At 50.1% G+C, this 20,894-nt stretch overlaps 1 protein-coding gene across 4 annotated transcripts; it reads right to left on the bottom strand.

Annotated features, from left to right (window-relative positions):
- Positions 1-4,419: 4,419 nt before the first annotated feature.
- On the bottom strand, positions 4,420-20,781 carry DDX59 (DEAD-box helicase 59). Of its 4 annotated transcripts, none has more exons than XM_070384661.1 (8): positions 20,645-20,781; positions 18,735-19,552; positions 17,419-17,586; positions 13,481-13,570; positions 10,056-10,307; positions 8,994-9,146; positions 8,315-8,443; positions 4,420-4,914 (listed from the first exon to the last, which is right to left on the bottom strand). In XM_070384661.1, the coding sequence occupies exons 2-8, from the start codon at positions 19,539-19,541 to the stop codon at positions 4,651-4,653; spliced, it is 1,863 nt and encodes a 620-aa protein (XP_070240762.1). In that variant the 5' UTR covers positions 19,542-19,552; positions 20,645-20,781; the 3' UTR covers positions 4,420-4,650. The 4 variants fall into 4 exon arrangements, with proteins under 4 accessions (XP_070240762.1, XP_005909327.1, XP_070240763.1 ...); XM_005909265.3 differs by lacking the exon at positions 20,645-20,781 and adding an exon at positions 20,264-20,406; XM_070384662.1 differs by having other exon boundaries at positions 4,741-4,914; positions 8,328-8,443.
- Between the last annotated feature and the right edge of the window lie 113 nt (positions 20,782-20,894).

Here is a 20,894-nt window from a genome sequence, read left to right as displayed (position 1 = left end):
GTGACCGCTGTCCCATGGACTCAGTTGGAGAAGGGATGCCAGACAAGCCTCAGGTCTGCCGTCAGCAGAGAGCTGTGAGTTCCTGTACAAGGAAGTGTCAGGGAAGTCATGCAGTTATCCTCTGAAAACCTCCTCCTGCTCCCGACTGCACAGCTCCAGAGAGACAGGGTTCCTAGAATGAGCTCATCCGGTTCAGAAGCAGCTAGGAGAATTAGACTTGAGGTGATGGCTTCCCCTGGCTTCCAGGCAGCATGTGAATGTAGACATTTCGAATGAAAAAATAGAAGGACTTGGTGACCGAGCTGATTCAGAGACTAGAGAGAGAAAGGAGCTGATGGCGACTCCCTGACTTTTTTAAAATTGAAGTATAGTTGATTTACAATGCCGTATTAATTACTGCTGTGCTGCAAAGTGCCTCAATTATGCACGTGTACAGTCTTTTGCACATGTACACAATACACACGTATGCACTTTTTTCCATTATGCTTTATCACTGGGCGTTGAATATAGTTCCCTGTGCTGTGCAGGAGGACCTTGTTTATCCACTCTCTCTATATATAGGTTAGTTTGCAGCAGCTAATCCCAAACTCCCCTAGGCAGCCACAGGTCTGTTCTGTCTGGATGACTCTCCCTGGACCTGGAGCACAGGAAGCAGCCACACCACAGGCGACAGGCAAATTGGAAAGAGGATTTCATAAGAAAGGTTGTCAGTTTGGCCCTGTGTGTGCTAAGTCGCTTCAGTTGTGTCCGACTCTGTGTGACCCCACGGCCTGTAGCCCATAGGCTCCTCTGTCCATGGGATTCTCTAGGCAAACATGCGGAGTGCACTGCTACTTCCTCCTCCAGGGGATCTTCCCGACCCAGGGATCAAACCCGAATCTTTGCGTTGGCAGGTGGGTTCTTTACCATGAGCACCACCTGGGAAGCCCCAGTTTGGCTCTAGACAAGTCAAATTTGAGCCAAGACTCAGTGGAGAACCACAGATCTATAACTACGACACACATCTCTCCCCAAGAGTCGGACACAACTGGGCGACTGAACAACAAAGGCAGCTACCGCAGAAATCCAAGGGCAGGACCGGAGGGTTTATGCATTCACATAGTTTTACTATAGAATACAGTATTTCAAACTCATGAAATACAGACCAAACCACAGTGGACTTCATGTCCCCAGCACCAGGCTTCAGTAATGATCAACTCCTGGCCAACCGAGTTTCCTCCAGACTCCCCCGCCCTATAGGATTCTGAAGTATATTCCAGGCAAGGGGCGATATAAAAGCAGGAAACACAGAACACATAGGTTTGGTAAGACCTCAAGGAAATTTAAAGTAAAACTTCTCATCTCACAGCTGAGTAAAGCTCAAGATCAGAGTCAGTAATTCATTTTCTCTAATGGAAAAAATATTTGCAAAAGGCTTTGCCAAGTTTTCATCTTTCTAAGACGAAGTATGAAAAAGGATATGCAAATTTTTCAGAAAGCTACATTCCGCTTAAAATCATTGTTTGCAAACATTTTATAAACGACTGTCAACACTCAAGAAGTAAACATCCGCCTGATCCTGACTTTATTAGTAATTCTGTCCAATAACAAACAGCACACGTGCTGTTATAAAATAGGTCCCCACACCCACAGCAGAACAAGAGAGTGTGCTTCCGTAACTGTCGCTGGCGGGGCCCCCAGAGCCTCTGGGGTCACTCTGGGAGAGAAGAGAAGAGGCCCGTCTCTGCGGAGTCAGCTTACCTGCAGCCGCCAGCAGTCACCTCGAATGTCCAGCTGCCTCCGGTTTCACACCTACCCAGATTATGGAGCCACTTTTGTGCTGTTCGTGGGGAGCAGAAAATACAGTAAGGCAATAAGGACTGTTGATATTAACTACACAGAAGGGCACAGCCTGGGTAACATGCAGCCTGCCGACAGAGAACTGTACTGATTGGAAAATACGACAGTTCATGGAGCCGTTAGATTTATTAAACTCATCAGTGTGAGTCATAGTTCAAGTATGTGGTGATGTTCTTCATAAAGATGTTATGAAAACCACACACACACATACAAGCTTGGGTTTTGGGGGAAAGAAATTCTGATTTTAAAAATGTGGTCTATTACTAGAAAAAAGTTTTGATTTAAAAATATTCTTGGTATTAGAAATATGAATAGAATGGCATTGAAAGTATCTTATGAAAAACAGCACCGCATACTGCAGAGTCTAAAAGACACTTAGACTTCATTAGGGTGTCTAAACACAAGAGGTGTTTGCTTCCCATATGGCAACAAAGCAATTGAGAAGTGAATTTGGTATCCCGGTCACAGATCACCATTAGCGGAAGGGCAAAACAAACACCTGAGACCACATATGACCAGTTATCCCAGCTCATTAACATTTCAAGCTGTACAATAATTTGTCACAAACATCTATGACTTAAAGTTTGATCACACGGCTCTGCGGTGTAAGGTTGCCATCCGCCCCTTCTTGGGGGCGCTGGCTCTCATTCAGAGTGTATGCCCTTCCTTCTTCTATAGTTCATCTTCTTTCTTCCATGAAATGAGAGATGGTAGCCTTTTAAGAAAAATAACATCTTAAGTTAGGAAAAATTACAAGCACCCCTGGGACCGTTGAAAACAATGGTCTGGAAGGACTGCCTCGCAGCCGCCTGCCCCCAACAGGAGGGAGGAAGCTGCGAGGAGGGGGTAAGGTGGTATCTCAAGGAGTGAGAGGCTGAGATTCAGGGAATCGGGAGGAACTGAAGGAGGATCAGAGGTGGTGCGGGGGGGGGCGGGAGGCGGCCGGGGCCTCCCTCCGCCCCCTCCTCAGCCCCCTACCCCCAGCTCTGCATAGGCCAGCCTGTGAGTCAGGGCTCCTCCTCTCCGCTGTATCCTCCACCTGCTGCCTTCAAAAAAGGAGTTCCACGTGCCCCATGCGATATGGAAGCTGAACCTGAGAGAGTGGACAGGGCTAGTGGATGCACGAAGCTTAACGGAGGCGTTGACAGAGACACAAGGTCGGGGGACCCGCGGCGGGGGCAGAAGCCACGCGCCCACACGCTAGGCTGCCAAGTGAGGTGGTGGTGTGGCCCAGCGGGCCTCCTGCAGACAAGGTTTGCAAAGCTGCCTTGCTTTTCTGACCACACTGCTTCCATCTGCCAACAAGTCTGAGCCTCGTGAAAAGCTGCCCTTCCTTTTGCGATCATCATTGAAGCGCGGACGTGGCCTCCTAGGAGTGCACTCGTGCTCACTGCCCCTCTGCACGGAGCCTGGAGACGGGCCATACCTGCTCCCTTAGGTGGGCAGACACAGAGGGCCGGGGCGAGGGGGCGTCCTGAGGGCTGGCACACTCTGGGGAGACTGTGACCCCACTGCTCGCCTTGGGTGGAGACGACAGACACTAGGCTTTCTACTCATCACTCTCACGCCCAAGAGGATGCAGAGGATACAAAGCCTAAACGCCAGCCTTTTCGTAACACACCGTGTAACTGACCCAACTATGCAGATATAGCGGTTCTCAAAGCAACGAAGTGCTGATGGATCAGAGCAAAACTCCATCCTTCCTCCTGGAGTTTAAAATCATCAGCTGAGGGATTTGAACGCCTGGCCCTAGACGGGCCAACCCTGGAGGCCTCGTGTTTAAGAGGGTGCCACCAAGAGGTGGAAGTGCTCAGCCCCGGAGGAGGGCTGCCACGCCCCGGCTTCCCTCAGTTACCCAGACTCTAAGGCTGGTTTATGATGCAGCCTGCACACGGAGGGCAGGGACAATGCCACTGTGTCCTGAGCACTGAACACGCATCCAGAACAGAGTGTGAGCTCAGGGAGTGTGTGTGGAGTACACGGATACATTCTTAAATTTTTTAAATAAGCCAACTAAACTAGGAAAACAGCATCAACATAAAACTAAACGTTGCAAAGCAGCATTCACGTAACTCATTATTTCAATCAGCCTTCCAAGTCCCTTCCGTCGTGTCCTACTTGTGACGCCATGGACTGCAGACCTCTATCCACGGATTCTCCAGCCAAGAATACTGGAGTGGGTTGCCGTTTCCTCCTCCAGGGGATCTTTCCAACCCAGGGATCAAACCCACGTGTCCTCTGTCTCCTGCACCGGCAGGTGGGTTCTTTACCACTAGCGCCACCCAGGAAGCCCATTTGCTAAGCAGCCCACGTTAAAGGAGAGTTTGTTTACCCAGCCGAAAGGAAAACGGAGAGAGAAAACAGATATCTTACGTTTCTTTTAAGGAGTGCGGACCAGTTTTCCCATTGTTTTGGCATCTACTTTTCCCTAACATTCATTGATTCAACAATAATCCAGGTGCCAACACGCATGCACACAAGGGATACGAAACAGAAGAGTCACCATCTGAGTCAGGCCGTGCAGGTTTCTGCTTCTGACGATAGCTAGGAGCAATATTGATTGGAAAAAAAAACTTTTCCCAGAGAGAAAAAAATTTTATTTAGCAATTCACTTTCTGATGTTTTTAATTTAGGAAAATTAAAAAGGTAAATAAATACAATATGGCTGTATAAACTTAATTATTAAAACTTTTTACATCGTGTTAATTTTTTGTTTCATGTCCATGTCACATTTATCAACCCACACAGTAACAGTGTACAGAAGTTTCACTGACGATACACAATAAAAATGATTCAAGGTGGCATAACAAGTCACTTCTGAGCATTACTTCTATCGTGCTTTCTAATAATGTCCATAAGATTGGCCCCCGTAACCAGATTGTCCTGTGTCTGTCTGTCTTTTTGCTGTTCCTTTCTCTTCTGGTCGTGAAGGTAAGGGGAATTTAACAGCTGTGGGGGGAGAAGGGACCCTGTGGGTTTCACACGTTTTGCAATGTCCCAGAAGAGTCTTTTCGAGTTGTTATTGATGAAAGTGATCGCTGTTCCATGTTGACCTAATCGCCCCACTCTTCCAATCTGAAATGAAAAGCAAAGGACATTTTCAAAATGCTCACACGAAATCCTCACGTCTCTTGAAAGAAATTGAACAGTAGTATTTAAAGAGGCTTCACTACGATGAGTATTTGTCCAGATGGCATCTGCTGAGTTGGTCCTCCCAATATACCTGTGACATCAATTTAGGGGGCTGCCATTAGCACAGTCCAAATAGAAAACAAAACCAGTAAGAGTACTGTCTGTGAAACTTGTGTTTCGGTCACGCGTGTGTGTGTGTGTGTGTGTTTGTATGTACATGCAGGAGTAACGACACAAAGATGCTTCTTACTGCGAATGAGTTATGGTAAAAACTTTTCGAAAGCTACTACAATTAGGGGTGAAAGGACTACCTTCTTCAGGGCACTTAGATGCCTTGAGGTCTGAGGTTGAAGCAAATCTGCTTTTGCATGAAGTTATTTCTCTTTCTGACAGAACTAAACACACACAAATTTGTGGAGACCTATGATAAGGAAGAAAACTGACATGTCTCCAAATATACTGAGAAACTCTTCAAAAGGGAGAGAAAGACACAATCCTGGTCAATTTCTGCTCCTTAATTGAAAATGAAGTATATTCAGATTATTTAAATGAATCGATTGTTCCTCCCACTAGGAATTTCTCTTACAGATGTATTTGCAGGAGAGGCCCCGGCAGCTGAGTGCCTGGGTGTTTACCACCACCACACTGGAAACATCTGGTCATCCAGCAGCGAGGGATTTGTTAAACAAATGACAGGACATCCATGTAATACACTCCCACGCAACCACAAAAACAGAACGAGCCAGATTCAACAAGAAAAGCCTTTAAAGCGTTCAGAACAGTGCCTGCCCTCGGCTAAGCACTCAGTGCATACTAACACTTAGTGAAGGCACCTTGGGTGAGCCGTGAGAAGGCAAGACGTCAGAGATTCATTCACTAACAAAGGGAGGAGGCCTGGCGCAGACGTGGCACACGCACATGCTGCTGTTCAGCCGCTCAAGTCGTGTCTGACTCTTTGCAGCCCCGTGGACTGCAGCCTGCCAGGCACCTCTGTCCACGGGATTCTCCAGGCAAGAATACTGGAGTGGGTTCCCATGCCCTCCTCCAGGGGATCTTCCCGATCCAGGGATTGAACCCACATCTCTTGCATTGGCAGCTGGATTCTTTACCACTGAGCCACCGGGGAAGCCCCATGGAATACTCCTCAGCCACGAAAGAGAATCAAACAATGCCATCTGTAACAACATGGACCGAACTAGAAATGATCACACTAAGTGAGGAGAGTCAGAGGAAGACAAACACCGTGTGATGTCACTCATGTGTGGAACCTAAAAAAAAGATACAAATGAATTTAAGTCCAAAACAGAAAGAGACTAACAGAAAATGAGCGTGTGGTTACTAAAGGGGAAGGGGAGTGGGATGAGGGATAAATTAGCAGATTGGGATTAACAGATACACACTAATGCCCATAAAACAGGAAAACAAGGACGCACTGCACAGCACAGGGACCGCTACTCAACATCGTGTGATAACCTACGAGGGAGAAGAGCCTGAAAATGCGCGCGCACGCACGCACGCACACACACACACACACACACAGCATCACAGCGGTGCCCACAGTAACTGCCAGCCACAGGGCTGACCTGGACGAGGGAGAGATGAGTACGTAGTTACAACCAGCACACTTGTTTAAGAAGCTTCTTGAGTATTTTAACATTCCAGACAGATTTCTATCCACAAAATTATCAAACTGAAAGTCTGGAAGAACATGAGCTTCAGGCACTTGAACAGTCAGCCCTGTGGAATAACCAAGTCTCTGAGGCACAGGGAAATGAGGCGGTGTGGACAAAACAGGGAGGGAGGGCGGGCAGACGGCCAGATGATCAAGTCTTGGGGGAATAAAGCAGCGGCGCAGTAAAGGCGCTACGGGCGTTTCAGTGGGTGAGCCCCGCAAACGCGACACTCAGAGGTGGTTCTAAGAACAGCAGCGAAAGACTTCACTCCAAGAGGCTGCAAGTGACGCCAGGAAGGAAGGAGGCAGCGGACACGGAGATAACACAGCGCTGAGAGAGGCTCTGTTCCTGCCGGAAAGAGGAGAGGCGCTTATCTCTAGAGCAAAGGGAGGGGACAGACCCCGAGAGGGGAAGGTCTAGAGCAAACAGGGACATGCAGAGGCGACGGAAGACACGATTCCTGAAACACAGACACTCCAACAGACCAACTTTGTTTTGGCCAGATGGAGCAACTTAAAACAACTTTTTAAATAAAGCCCTCTTTTTCTCCTTATAAAGGCCATTTAATACGCTCACTGAAGAAAACAAAAAACACAAAGAAAAAACCAAACCAAAAGCTAACCACTTAAATTTTTCTAACAAACATCGCGGGCTGTTTTTTCCAGCTAATTTTTTTTTTAATTTTATTTATTTATTTCACTGCTGCACCAGCTTTTCTCTAGTTGTGGCGAGCAGGGGCTACTCTAGCTGCAATGGTTTCTCCTGTTGGTGCCCCTCTAGGGCACCAGGGCTCAGCAGCTGCAGCTCCCGGGCTCCAGAGCACAGGCTCAATAGCTGTGGTGCATGGGCTTGGTTGCTCCGAGGTGGGTGGGACCTCCCCACACCAGGGACCAAGCCCATGTCTCCTGCATTGGCAGGCAGATTCTTAACCACTGAGCCACCAGGGGAGCCCCCAACTAAATTTTAATGCATTCCAGGCATCCACATAGTTCTTCTGAAAAAACATACTTAGTTTATACACATTTATCGTTTTACCCTTTGGCCGCACGGTAAAGCAGGTGGGATCTCGGTTCCGCACACCAGGCAGGGATCAGACCGGAGTCCCCTGCAGTGGAAGCATGGAGTCTTAACTACTAGACCACCAGGGAAGTCCTTAAATACATGTATTTTAAAAGCAAAAATATATGCAGTTTTATGTTCTGCTTAAAAAAAAACTCACGACTATATCGACAATACCTTGCATAAGAAAATGCATGAGTAGGGTCTTCCCTGGTGATTTGGTGGTAAAGAATCTGCTGCCACTGCAGGAGACACGGGTTCGATCCCTGCTCCGAGAAGCTTCTATGCACCACGGAGCAGCTAAGCCCCTGCACCCCAACTACTGAGCCTGTGCTCTGAGCCTGGGCTCCGCAACGAGACAAGCCACTGCGACGAGGAGGCTGCACGCTGCAACTAGGGAGCAGTCCCCACTCCCCACGACTAGAGAGGAGCCCCCGCTCCCCACGACTAGAGAGGAGCCCCAACTCACCACAGCTAGGGAGAGGTCCCCGCTCCCCACAATATGCAAGAAGCCCGAACAGCAACGAAGACCCAGCACAGCCGAAAATAAACATCTTTTTTAAAAAAACAAAATTCATGAGCAAAACGGTGGTGCTGAGTAAACCTTTTACCTGATGCACGTACTCGTCCATGCTGGAGGGCATGTCGAAATTGACGACCAGCTTGACGCCGACCAAGTCCAGGCCTCTTCCCAGGACCCCTGTGCTCACCACAACATCATAGTCTCCTTCGAGCAGCCCCTTTCCAAAACAGCAGGAAAACTCGTCATGCAGAGCTTATCGTGAGTGGTTTTCTGTCATTCAGGCCCTTTCTCTCCGCAACACCTTCTTCAGTACTGTGGCTGCACCACCTGTGCAGGGTGTAAAGCTCTTGGAACACAAGGTGATACAGGCAGCCTCCATCCCTTCCGACCCCACCCCAAACCTTTTCTATTAATTGATTCAGGCAAACCTTTTCCAAAAGTGAACCACTCTCTGCCCCAGTCCAAAGTGACCTGATTTCACAGACGGCCGATTCTGAATGATTAATCTGTTTAGGGGACAATTCCAAGCGAACAGGTTTACTGCTCCCAAAACACAGAAGCCTTAGCAAGAGGGACAACTACCATCACACCACTGCTTGCCTGAAATTCTCAGAGTCATTAAAAAAAAGGATCAGCTTTAAAAACAGCTGGAAAAAAATTTTAGTAAGTAAATAAAAATAAAAAAACAGCTGATACTATGGTACCTCTTGAAAATGAGGCAAAGCAGATTTAGGGGCAAGAGAACAAAGCAGAATGCTGGGTGTCACCTTCAGTATGTTCTTCCTTTCCATCTGAGTCTTATCCGAGTGTACAGAGGTGCTCTTCAGACCCGTGATTTTCTGCACGGCCTCGCTCAACAGATCTGCTCCCAGCTTGCAGTCCACAAAAACTAACACTGGAGGCTTAAAGAGTTTCTTATCCTAAAATAGTAACAGCACATATTGAAGGTTATTCCTATAATTTACAACGGGATGCTTTTCTGAAAGCACTCGTGTGAGCTGGTTATCCACTGGTTTATCAACACTGTCAAGGAGGGAAAAGGACATTCTGTTCAAATGACTGCTTTCTTTAAAATATGCACAAACAGAAGCCGAACAGTGTATGTCCTTCAGATTTCTCCATCACCGCGTTAATACTACGAAAATAGTTTTACGACTTAAAGTGCAATTTAAAGTTTCCAATACTGTTCAGAAGTCAGTACAAACCATATTTAACACTGTATCTTTAGGTAACTAGGCTAGTACACACCACTCCCTTAAGCTGCTGGTGCTGCTGCTAAGTCGCTTCAGTTGTGTCCGACTCTGTGCGACCCCACAGACGGCAGCCCACCAGGTTCCCCTGTCCCTGGGATTCTCCAGGCAAGAACACTGGAGCGGGCTGCCATTTTCTTCTCCCTTAAGCTAGTTACTGTCAAAAATTTCTATTTCTCAAAGACAGAACAAGAACAGCCAAAAAAGCACTTGTCTTTGTTTTTTTTTAGCCACTCAGTGTGGCACGTGGATCCTACGTCCCCAGGCAGGGCCTGAACTCAGGTCCCCCGCATTAGGAGTGACGAGTCCTAAGCCCTGGACTGCCAGGGAAGCACTGCAATGACCTTGATCTTTAAATACTGTTCTATAAAACAGAAAAGAAAACCAACCTTGTGTCTACACTGCATGTTTTCACAAAAATGTATCTGAACCCCACAGAATTCTGAAGGAAGCAAAGCAGTTTATGATGAGATTCCCAGAGCAGGTTCCCCCAGAGCCACGTCCAAACAGCACCGTCTCCAGAGCCGTGGAGGGTGCCAACACCGCGCACAACGCGGGGCTGACCGCTCTCCCACTCACGTTCAAGATTTCAAACAGTTTTTTCTTTTTGGCTGGCTCTTCCACCCACAGGACGATCTGGCGCACGCTGGGGCAGGGCAGGTTCCTCTCTCCGGCGGTGATCGCCACGGGGTCTCGCAGGAGCTGGCAGGCGAGCTGCTCTACACTGGCCGGGATCGTGGCCGACGCCAGGACGGTCTGACAGTCATGAGGCAGCTGCTCCAGAACGTCAAGCACTTGCTGCTGAAAGCCCATCTTCAACATGGTGTCAGCCTGGAATGAGACCACTGCAAGTCAGTCTTACACGGAACCCAGAGCACCCTGGAGGTAAACGGACACAGTTAAGAACCTAAAACGTTAAATGCTCTCTACACGGAAAAATACACCACGACGTCAAAAGACACGGGATTAACTGGGGAAAACACACGTTTATTTCAAGCTTGTATAACTGTTTACAGTGATATACAAAGATTTCCAAAATTTGCTTATTTTTGGCTGCATCAGGTTTTAATTGTGACCCTTGGGTTCTCTAGTTGAGACACGAGGGCTCAGCTCCCTCAGCGGGTGGGATCTTATCTCCCTGACCTGGGATGGGAGCTGCGACCCCACAGTGGGAGGCAGACTCCCAGCCACTCGACTCCCAGAGAAATCCCAGCGAGATTTTATCACGGTGTCGTTAACAGTGGCCAAAAAAGGCACAGACTTCAGATGTACATCGGTAGAGGATTTGTTAAATAAATTATGGTAAATCCACACAATACAATGCTATGCTACCATGAAAAATGACCAGGAGCTCTTTATTAAATGATAATGAGTCACTGCTAGAAGGAAAGAAGGAAAATACAGACAGAACACTGTATACCATGAGCCCATTTGTAATATATACTCGGGAAACTTAACTGCTAACTCTGGGGAGAAGATTTATGAGTTGGGGTGTGAAAGTGAAAGTCACTCAGTCGTGTCCGACTCTTTGTGACCCCATGGAATACAGTCTATGGAATTCTCCAGGCTTGAATACTGCAGTGGGTGGCCTTTCCCTTCTCCAGGGCATCTTCCCAACTTGGAGATTGAACCCAGGTCTCCCACATTGCAGGCAAATTCTTTACCAGCTGAGCCACAAGGAAAGCCCAAGAATACTGGAGTGGGTAGCCTATCCCTTCTCCAGCGGATCTTCCTGACCCAAGAATCAAACCAGGGTCTCCTGCATTGCAGGTAGATTCTTTACCAACTGAGCTATCAGGGAAGCCTAAGCAGGGGTTAGGGATACAATTTAATTCATTTTATGGCTTTTTTTTTTTTTTTTTGCAAAGTTTGACTTTTTTTTTTTTTTTACCACGAACATGTATTTATAATAAAGCATGATTTTAAATAAATTAAAACATGTAATTTGGAGGTTTTCACTTCTGTATAAACCTTTGCATTGCTGGTTTTTCTTTTTTTTTTGCTGCTGGTTTTTCAATAACAATGAATGTACTGCTGAAAAAATAGAAAAAAATGTTTAGGTTTTTAATTTTAAAATAACAAAAGATTAAAGCTACCTTGATTTTCAAATATAACCTTGGTGTCTGTAACTTTGGAAAATAAGATATTTAATCATTTTGGTGTCCACTAATGTGCTGTCAGTTAGACTGAAGTTTGATGACCTGTTTTAATATCTCTCACTCTGTAACATTTAAAAAATCTTAAGTAATCATGATGGTCTGGGTTTGATCCTGGCTCTGCATGACCTCAAGCAAGTTAATTAACAGCTTTAAGCTTCAGTTTTTCCTCTTACAGGTGAAATTATAGCAGTAACGACCTCCAAGAAATGTGATGAGAATCAATGAGTTAAAGTATATAGCGTGTGTGTGTGCACTCAGTCATGTCCGACTCTTTTGTGACCCTACGGACTGCAGCCCGGCAGACTCCTCTGTCCATGGGATCTCCCAGGCAAGAATATGGAGTGGGCTGCCATTTCCTACTGCAGGGGATCTTCCCGACCCACGGATCGAACTCAGGTCTCTTGCGTCTCCTGCACTGGCAGGCAGACTCTTTACCTGCGCCTCCTGGGAAGCCCGTGTAAAGCACCAGCATGGTCCTTCTCGGTTCTATTAACTGTGAGAGGAGAAAACGCACCCGCAGGGCGTGTGTAAACATCCCCCCGCTCCTCAGCGACCCCGCAGAGCCCCACGCATCTCAGCATCTGCCTTGCTTCTCCTGGTGCAGAAAAAATTACGAGCACAAGAAACAGACCCCTTCCATTTCTCTTCTGGCCTGAGCTCCCTGGAGGGGTTGCCCAGCCCCGTCACCTTTCCTCTGCCTCCTCCCCTCCCACCGCTGTCCAGTCCAGCGCTCACCTCCCTAAGCTCCCTGGAGGGGCTGCCCAGCCCTGTCACCTTTCCTTGCCTCCTCCCCTCCCACCGCTGTCCAGTCCAGCGCTCACTTCCCTCCCCCTCACCAGCTCCTCTGGGTCATCAATCACTCCCTGGGGGAGACAGAACTCGGGTCCGGATAAGTGGGGGGCGCAGATCGAGGAAGAGGTGGACGCGGCGTCCCTGAATCAAGACCAAACCTGGCCTCATCTTCTGGGAGCCGTCCTTGGCGTCACCCGCATGGACGCCCTCACTCCCAGACAATCTGACTTCACTCCTGAGAGTGCCCGGGCGAAACGCTCACCCACCCACTCAGTGAGCCTTAACTCGTCGCCAAGGGTGACCGACTGTCCCTGTGTGCTGGGCATTCCCTAGACGCCAGGCGTGTCTCAGGGGACACTCTAGGGAGACGGGCACTGGCAGGCCCTGTTTTATAGATGTAAAACCCGAGGCGGGTGACGCAGGGCCCCACAGTGCTGAGGAGCTGGGGGCTGACCGGGGACACGGGCTCCAAACCCACGTCTGCTGGTCTAATTACTGGGGCCACGGAGGCAGGCAGGCTGCTGTCACGGGTCAGCACCCAGCACCCCACATTTTCTGATCACGTAGAAAAAATTTAAAAAGCTCCTCCTACTAAACATCATTAACTACTTCCAAAATTCCTGCTAATCATGACTTGCACCAATTCTTTTTTTGCAGATAAATGACAGACAGCATGTTTTAAAAACTTATCACTGAGAATACAGTAGACCTCATCAGTTTATGAGCAAGCCCAATTAAGAAAAGACAGCTGTGGTTTAATTTCAGCTTAGCTGCAGTCTATGCAAGAACTCCGGGAGTTGGTGGTAGACACGGAAGCCTGGCGTGCTGCAGTCCATGGGGTCAAAGAGAGTCAGACACGACCGAGTGACTGAACCGAACCGACACGAGAACTAGCTTAAGAACCACTACCGCCAATTTAAAAAAAAAACAAAAAAAATCCCTGAATTGTTTTCCTTTGGGGGAGAAATTGGTTGAATACACAATACAATTACATAACTATAATGTGCTTTTCATAACTTCTATAAAATTATGTTTTTAAACACCACCACTTACTTCATCCACTACTACAATGTTTATACTGCCGAGTTCTACAGATCTCTGCTTTATTATATCCAGAAGTCGCCCAGGAGTTGCTATGATAACCTGAATAAAAGAAAAAAGGCAAATTAGAGAGTCGGCTGACATCCGTTCATTCATTTACTCCTTCATTCTACACTTAAGAGTGGCTGAGGCATGCCAGATCCTGTGCAAGTACTCAGAACTCAACGATGAGTGAATCAGACTTCGCCCCTGCTCTCATCAGAGCCGCAACACAAAGGGAGAGACAGCACACACACATGCTCACGTGATCAGGACAGGCTGCACGCGGAGGGACGTACCGGCCCCAGCTCAGACATTAAGCTGACGCCCACGGGCGTAGCAGGCATGAGCACGCCGGGACGACCAGGGAGAGGGGAGGGCGTCGTGGTGGTGAGGCTGGGGGGCAGGGAGGTGACGGCAGAGGGGAGAACACGTGGCTGAGGCCAAGGTGTGGCAGGGGCCAGACTGGGGGCGACCTCAGACACGCTGACCCTGATCTGGCTCCATGAACAAGGGCACCCTCCTTGCCCTCTCTGGGCCTGCCACTTCACTTCCAAGTTACCAGGCTGTGGATAGTGAATTCAAGGTCGCTCAACGCTCTTGCTGCTGCTGCTGCTAAGTCGCTTCAGTCGTGTCCCAGTCTGTGCAACCCCACAGACGGAAGCCCACCAGGCTCCCCCGTCCCTGGGATTCTCCAGGCAAGAACACTGGAGTGGGTTGCCATTTCCTTCTCCAATGCCTGAAAGTGAAAAGTGAAAGGGAAGTCGCTCAGTCGTGTCCAACTCTTAGCGATGGACTGCAGCCTGCCGGGCTCCTCCGTCCATGGGATTTTCCAGGCAAGAGTACTGGAGTGGGGTGCCATTGCCTTCTCCATCAAGGCTCTTAGCAGTTTAGTATTATATTAGCTGAAGTTGTGGTCCACGTAGGGGCTTTCTGGAATTCCCTGATGGTCTGGTGGCTAAGACTCCATGCTCCCAAGTGCAGGGAACCCAAGTTCAATCTGTCGTCAGGAAGCCAGACCCCACATGGTGAACTAAGGGTCCACGTGCTGCGACTCAAGAGCCACGTGTCACAACTAATGCCCAGCACAGCCAAATACGCAAACAAAGGCTACACATAAACATAAAGGAAGCAGGGGCTCCTCAGCCAAACTTGGGCAGGCATGGTGGCTCAGGCACACAATCACGGCCTGAGTCTGTCCTCCCATCCATCCTAAGGCGCAAACACGAACAGCCACAGTAAGGATTAAACGAGGAGGGCTGGTGACCCTGGTGGACTTGCAAATAAGCCCACACACTCAGCTGCACCCACTTTTCCGGTCCACACCGCCCAGTGCTAACCCTGCTGTGCGTGATAAAAGGCCTGGAACCCTAGCGCACAGGGCTTAGCTTGGCTTGCGTGTCCTTCACACACCCACAAACATCAAGCTGGTTTTAATTATGCTGACGTGACTTCACTCCTTTTCTTCCATCTTCCCCTCTGATGATTTGGAAGTTATGAACTTTTTTTCACTCTTTTGAGTGCTGCCCCTGGAATGCCACTACATCTATCAGTTCAGTTTATTTCAGTTCAGTCGCTTAGTCGTGTCCGACTCTTTGCGACACCCATGAATCGCAGCACGCCAGGCCTCCCTGTCCATCACCAACTCCTGGAGTTCACTCAAACTCTTGTCCATTGACTTGGTAATACCATCCAGCCATCTCATCCTCTGTCGTCCCCTTCTCCTCCTGTCCCCAATCCCTCCCAGCATCAGAGTCTTTTCCAATGAGTCAACTCTTCGCATGAGGTGGCCAAAGTACTGGAGTTTCAGCTTCAGCATCATTCCTTCCAAAGAAATCCCAGGACTGATCTCCTTCAGAATGGATTGGTTGGATCTCCTTGCAGTCCAAGGGACTCTCAAGAGTCTTCTCCAACACCACAGTTCAAAAGCATCAATTCTTCAGTGCTCAGCCTTCTTCACAGTCCAACACTCACATCCATACATGACTACTGGAAAAACCATAGCCTTGACTGGACGAACCTTTGTTGGCAAAGTAATGTCTCTGCTTTTGAATATGCTATCTAGGTTGGTCATAACTTTTCTTCCAAGGAGTAAGCGTCTTAACATAAAGTTAATGGACACTTTCAGCTTGTTCTCGAGGCGTGGAGGGTGATGCTTTGACCGCGACCCCATCTCACCTGCACTACACCTGCTGCTGGACAGTGTCCACCCTGGTTTCCAGACACCGCACTTGCTCCTGGTCACTGATCATCAGCCTGTCCATTTACTTTGCCCACACGCCCACTGCCGCCTCTACACCAGCTTCCTTCTGCCCCCACCTTCCTCTCTGGAATCTTCTTTATCTGCAGGATGGCTTCCTCTGCAAGTTCCTGCAGACGGTCCCCTGGCAATACCCTCCCAGTTTTGTTTATCTGAGTAGGTCTTCGCCTCGTCCTTCCTCTTGAAAGAGCTTTGCTGAGCAGACAGACAGTTGTCAGTTTTCCTTCCAGAGGGTGCGTGTCCACGAGGCCTGACACGCTGTGGGCGGGAGGAGGAGGCAGGATGGAGGCAGTGGAGAGGCTGTGCAGCGCCCAGGGAGGAAGGCCCTGCTCGGGGGAGGGGGGGCGCTGGGGACATAAAGGGGGGCCAGGCAGAGGGATAACACGTAATGGATAAGGGCAGCAGGTTTCTCATGGTCAGAGCGATGAACATGGAAACACAGAGCATAAAAGGAACCTGGTGACGAACGAGAACTCTAACTATTAACAGGAACTCATGGTCTCGAGGTTCCCGAGCAGTGACGGCTCAAGAGCAAGGAGCCCAAGGGGAGCCCAGGTCTCAGTTTCCGAACACTGCTCTCTACACAAAGGAGCCAGGGCTCCATGAGGAGTTCGGGGCAGAGGCAAAGAAAGGATGAGCTCAGTGCACACCACGCTTTTCAGACAGAAAAGAAAGAAAGGACTCAAACAAGGACAGGGATATGATCAAAGGACACAGAAACCGACCTGAAGGTGCCTCCATGAGCCACCCCAGTAATAATCCTATAAATAAAAAGGAACCATCAGTCCACGTAAAAAAATAAATAAGCGGGGAGTCTGGTGAAGCTTAAAAAATTTACCAACTGAAAGTACTCCTCCTAAAGCACTTACTCAATATGAAAGGTACACACTTTACTGTGACTTGACAGACGAAAGCATCGGTGAAAAGGACAAACTGAAGCTGTGTGCCACGTAAAAGGATGTAATGAGAAGAACACAGCACCTCTCCCGTGATGTTCCCATCAAAGACACAAAACACCAATCTCAGCAGTTGAGGGCTGTTCTTCAAAAGCCTTGTAATCCTTAAAAATGTCAAGATCAGAAGAAAAAAAGAATGGTAGTTTCCAAACTGAAGATGCTGAGAGAGGCACGACAGCTACGGGCAACAAACGGCTGAACCTGATGAAAAGAAGCCGGTGGGACGGCCACCGAGACCTGGGGCGGGGGGGGGTTCAGGCACTGACAGCAACATTCACGCCCGATGCATTCCAGCCAGGAGGCGGGGATCTCCCGAGTCTGTCACCGGACTGTGATTATGAAGCATGATGTCCTTGTTCGTAGGATTCACTCTCTGATATGTACCAGCCACGATCGTGAGACGAAGCCCACCTTTCAGAGACGCATCTTCACAACTGGGAGAGAGGGGATACGCCCACCCACATCCAAGAGCAAGTTCAGGGACTGAAGGACATAAATGGATGTGAGACCATCGGACAGCGGTCAACTGTGCTCCTGTCCTTTGTCACACACAGCCCAACCTGAAAATTAAGGCTCACGGAACAGGAGTTTCAAGGCTACCTAAAGCCACACTCTAAAGCTCCTCCTGGGGAGAAAAGCCTTGGTTCCTGCACTGTTTCGGTCCTCTGCAAAGGCGCCCTGTCCAGCAGGCCCACCTGAATGCGCTGGCGCAGGCGGTGCCGCTGGGGGGGCGCGGGCAGGCCTCCCACCAGGAGCGCGGTCCTCAGGCAGGGCAGGCCACTCATCAGCTCCTTGGCCTGCCGCTCGATCTGGATGGCCAGCTCCCTCGTGGGCGTGAGAACCAGCCCCGACGGCGATTTGCTCTGCAAAGATGGAAACACACCCGCGATGAGCTGCCGCTGCTGCGGACTCCAGTCTGCGAGGCAATCCCAGGAGCACCTCCCCTCGGAAACAGATCCCACCAGCCCAACTGCCTCCTGCTCCCTGCAGAGTGCTCCTCCAAAACCCTCAGAAACTACACCCATCTCCCACGAACACGGGTGCACAAAGAAACATCAAAACGGGGACCAGCAGGAGGCGCCCGCGAAAACCGAGGCAGCAACCTGGACGCTTGGCTCCCGTCAGCAGGACTGTGTGATCTCGGGCCATCCTCCTCCAAGGAAGAGGCCCGCTGGTCTCCATGAAGAGCCAGGTCAGGCCCGGCATCGCCCGCCGGTTTCCCCTTAGTGCCTTGTAGATTCACTTCTGTCTCTGTCCAAAAACCTCATAGTGTACAAATATTCTATCAGGTTGGCCAAAAAATTCATCTGTTTTTCCATAAGATTACAGAAAAACTCAAACTTTTTGGCCAACCCAAAGTTCTGGGTTGATTTTCATCTATATCTTGACCATCTAGTCCTTCCTTTTATTTTTTTCTCACATTATCTTCTACTACAGTTTAGTTTTCTGAAATTCCCTTTCTCTCTTCTTCCTTCACCTGTTATTTCTCACTCCTTTCCCTCTTGCCATACTTCAAACCTCACAAACTCACCAGTACTTGGTGAATAATCACTCAGAATGTCTTTTAGTCTCATTATGTGAGGGAATGCTTATAAATGAGCAAGAAAGGCAAAATGCTATCATTTTTAAGATGAAACAGAGATCACCCTTAAGGATACATGCTGAAACTCCACAATAGACTTGTGACTTTAGTATTAGGTATTTCAAGACACAAACTCAAAGGACTCTAGACTGACACCAAAATCACAGCCCATCTGGTCAGCAGGACTTTCCCCCCAAAGCCAAAGCATGAAAGCTCCTTAAATAGAAAATTCATTAAGAGGAAACCATTTTGGAAGTGATTTTTTTTTTCAGACCTTCAGTGAAGACATTGGTTCAACATAATACAGTTGAGTCCCAGTTACTAACGACCTAGGTATTCAGTTCCAGTTCCAGTTTTTTAACAAGCTTGAGGCTGATGCTGGATAAACCCTTCGCCTGTTTGAGCTCACACAGGTGAGCTCTAACTCACCTGAGACAGAGCTCGCAGGATGACTGGAAGCAGGAAGGCGGCCGTTTTTCCAGAGCCGGTGTCCGCGCTGGCCAGCACGTCTCTGCCCAGAAGGCCCACCGGAATCATCTGCATCTGGATGGGGGTGGGCACCTCGTAACCGGAGGCCTTGAGGTTGCGGTTTAGGGCCTCGGGGAAGCCGCAGTGCTCAAAGTCAACGATGGGCCTGGGGACGCCTCGGCCTCGGACCGTGATCCCCAGCTGCCGCCTGAGGTTGTCAATCTGGTCCTCCCGAAGGTGCGAGATGAAAGCATGCTCGGTGTAGACGTAGGGGGCAGGGCCCGGCGCTGCCGGCTCGGAGCCCGCTTTCTGGGGGCGGCTCGGCTCGGACGCTGCCTCCACGCCCCTCACCTGCAGCAGGTGCTTGGCTTTACACTCCAGGCTGCACACGTCTTCATCCGTGTCGTCGCACACGTACTCGCCGTACCGCCCGCACACCACGCATATGGGCTCCCCGGGCTCGGCCTGCCGCTGGGTTTTGGAGAAGGACTTCACCGGCTCTTCGGCGAGATCGCCAGCCTGTGTCCCTGGCTCGGAGTCAGGCAGAGTCCCTTCAGACACCGGGCCAGTAGGCCGGGGGAGAGGGTGCGGCTGGGCCCCTTGGTGGGCCGCTGCGGCAGCCCCTTCGGTACCCGAGGCATTGGCAAGACCGTCCCCACCTGCATCCAGCCCCCGGTCTTCTGCCTCGGCTTTGACTTTCTTGGCTACACAATTTCCACTGTCATCATTAGCGTTCCGCTTGATTTTCAGGGATCTTGGAACGAACATCCTTCAATACTCTGCGGAGGAAATTATACCCTGATTTATTTTACCCTCATTAAAGTCACGGATAAAGTACCCTAAAGTCATCATGTCCCTGGGCTATGCCTCCAAAGAACAGAAAAGACAGTGCTGACCTCAGGCTTCCCTCCCACCCTCCAAGTCCCCCTGGTGAAGACAGTCCTGGCTCCACGCTGCACACGGATTCGCACCACTGACCTGTCTGTGGACTGCCTTGCACTCTGACATAACCAGACATCACAGAAATTCTGGGGTAGACCTTTCTGTTACACGCCCACACAGAAAATACAAGAAGAGGGCTACTTCGCAACTGGAATCTTTACAACCAAAGTGCAAGCATCAACAGTAACACGTGCCCAGAGGTCACTAGGTCCCAGGGTCGCCCCAAGGGCACACGCACGTCCTTCTGTTGTGACCTGTGCTACAAGCTCAGGTCTCAGCGGGGACTCAGCACTTGGGGGCCGAGGGACTCGGAGCGCACACCTTCTCGGTGCGTGCAAGCTCCCAACCACAGCTTTTCCTATTTACAACAGAAACTGGGTTTTACAAAATGACAGAAATTGGGAACAGGCATTTAACTTAATTTGGGGGCTGTTAAATATGCTGAGAAACAATTTTCAAGAGAAAAAAAAAATTCTTAGGATACATTGCCAGGTTCCATTTTTCCGGAAAAATTCCAACAGAAAAGCAAGTGACGGTCTAGTTACAACCTCAAGTCTCCGAAAAGGTCGAGGGGGCGGGTGAGGAAGGCGCGGCTTCACGCGAGCGGGGAGAGCTCGGAACTGCCGTCCTGCAGGCGGAACCGATGCGGCGCGTGCGCGGCCGCTAAACCGCGGCCCAGGTCCGCGCCCCTCTCCTCCCCCCACCGACGTCGCCGCTCTCCTCCTCCGACGTCGGCCCCCAGCGGCCACGCACGCAAAGGCGCGTGACGTCACGGCGCCGGCCGCACGCGGGGTTGGGGTAGGGACGGCGGCGCAGGGGAAAGGGACCGCGCAAGGCCCAGCCCGCCGCCGCGGCCCGGCGCCCGCGGTCCGCACGAAAGGAGTAGGACGGGAGGCAGGCCGAAGCCGCGGGGCCGGGGCCACGCTCACCCGCATGGACTGCGGCCGTGTCAGCTCCGGCTCGGGGAGGTTCCCCTTGAGGCACTGGGCCGGGCTTCCGGCCGACGAGCCCGCAGCGTGCGGCCACCCTGCTGCGTGGGGACGGCGTGGAAGGCGGGATCTACGTCTCCGGGTTTTGGGAGGCGCCGCGGCGCGCGGGGGGCGGGGCCAACGCGGGGGGGCGGGGCCCAGCTGGGAGGGGCGGGGCCCGGCTGGGAGCGGCAGGGGAGGGGCGGGGCCG

The sequence above is a fragment of the Bos mutus genome, chromosome 16 (genome assembly GCF_027580195.1).
Source record: "Bos mutus isolate GX-2022 chromosome 16, NWIPB_WYAK_1.1, whole genome shotgun sequence".
NCBI classification, from domain to species: domain Eukaryota; kingdom Metazoa; phylum Chordata; class Mammalia; order Artiodactyla; family Bovidae; genus Bos; species Bos mutus.
This window is presented reverse-complemented; position numbering and strand designations above follow the sequence as displayed.

Bases quoted from the DNA above. Each gene is read 5' to 3' on its own strand.
- DDX59 (XM_070384661.1), bottom strand. From the start codon at position 19,541: ATGTTCGTTCCAAGATCCCTGAAAATCAAGCGGAACGCTAATGATGAC. The intron at 17,587-18,734 runs GTGAGTTAGAGC...CCATCTTTGCAG, and splicing joins TCCTGCGAGCTCTGTCTCAG to AGCAAATCGCCGTCGGGGCT. The intron at 13,571-17,418 runs GTGGGCCTGCTG...TCTTTTATTCAG, and splicing joins GCCTGCGCCAGCGCATTCAG to GTTATCATAGCAACTCCTGG.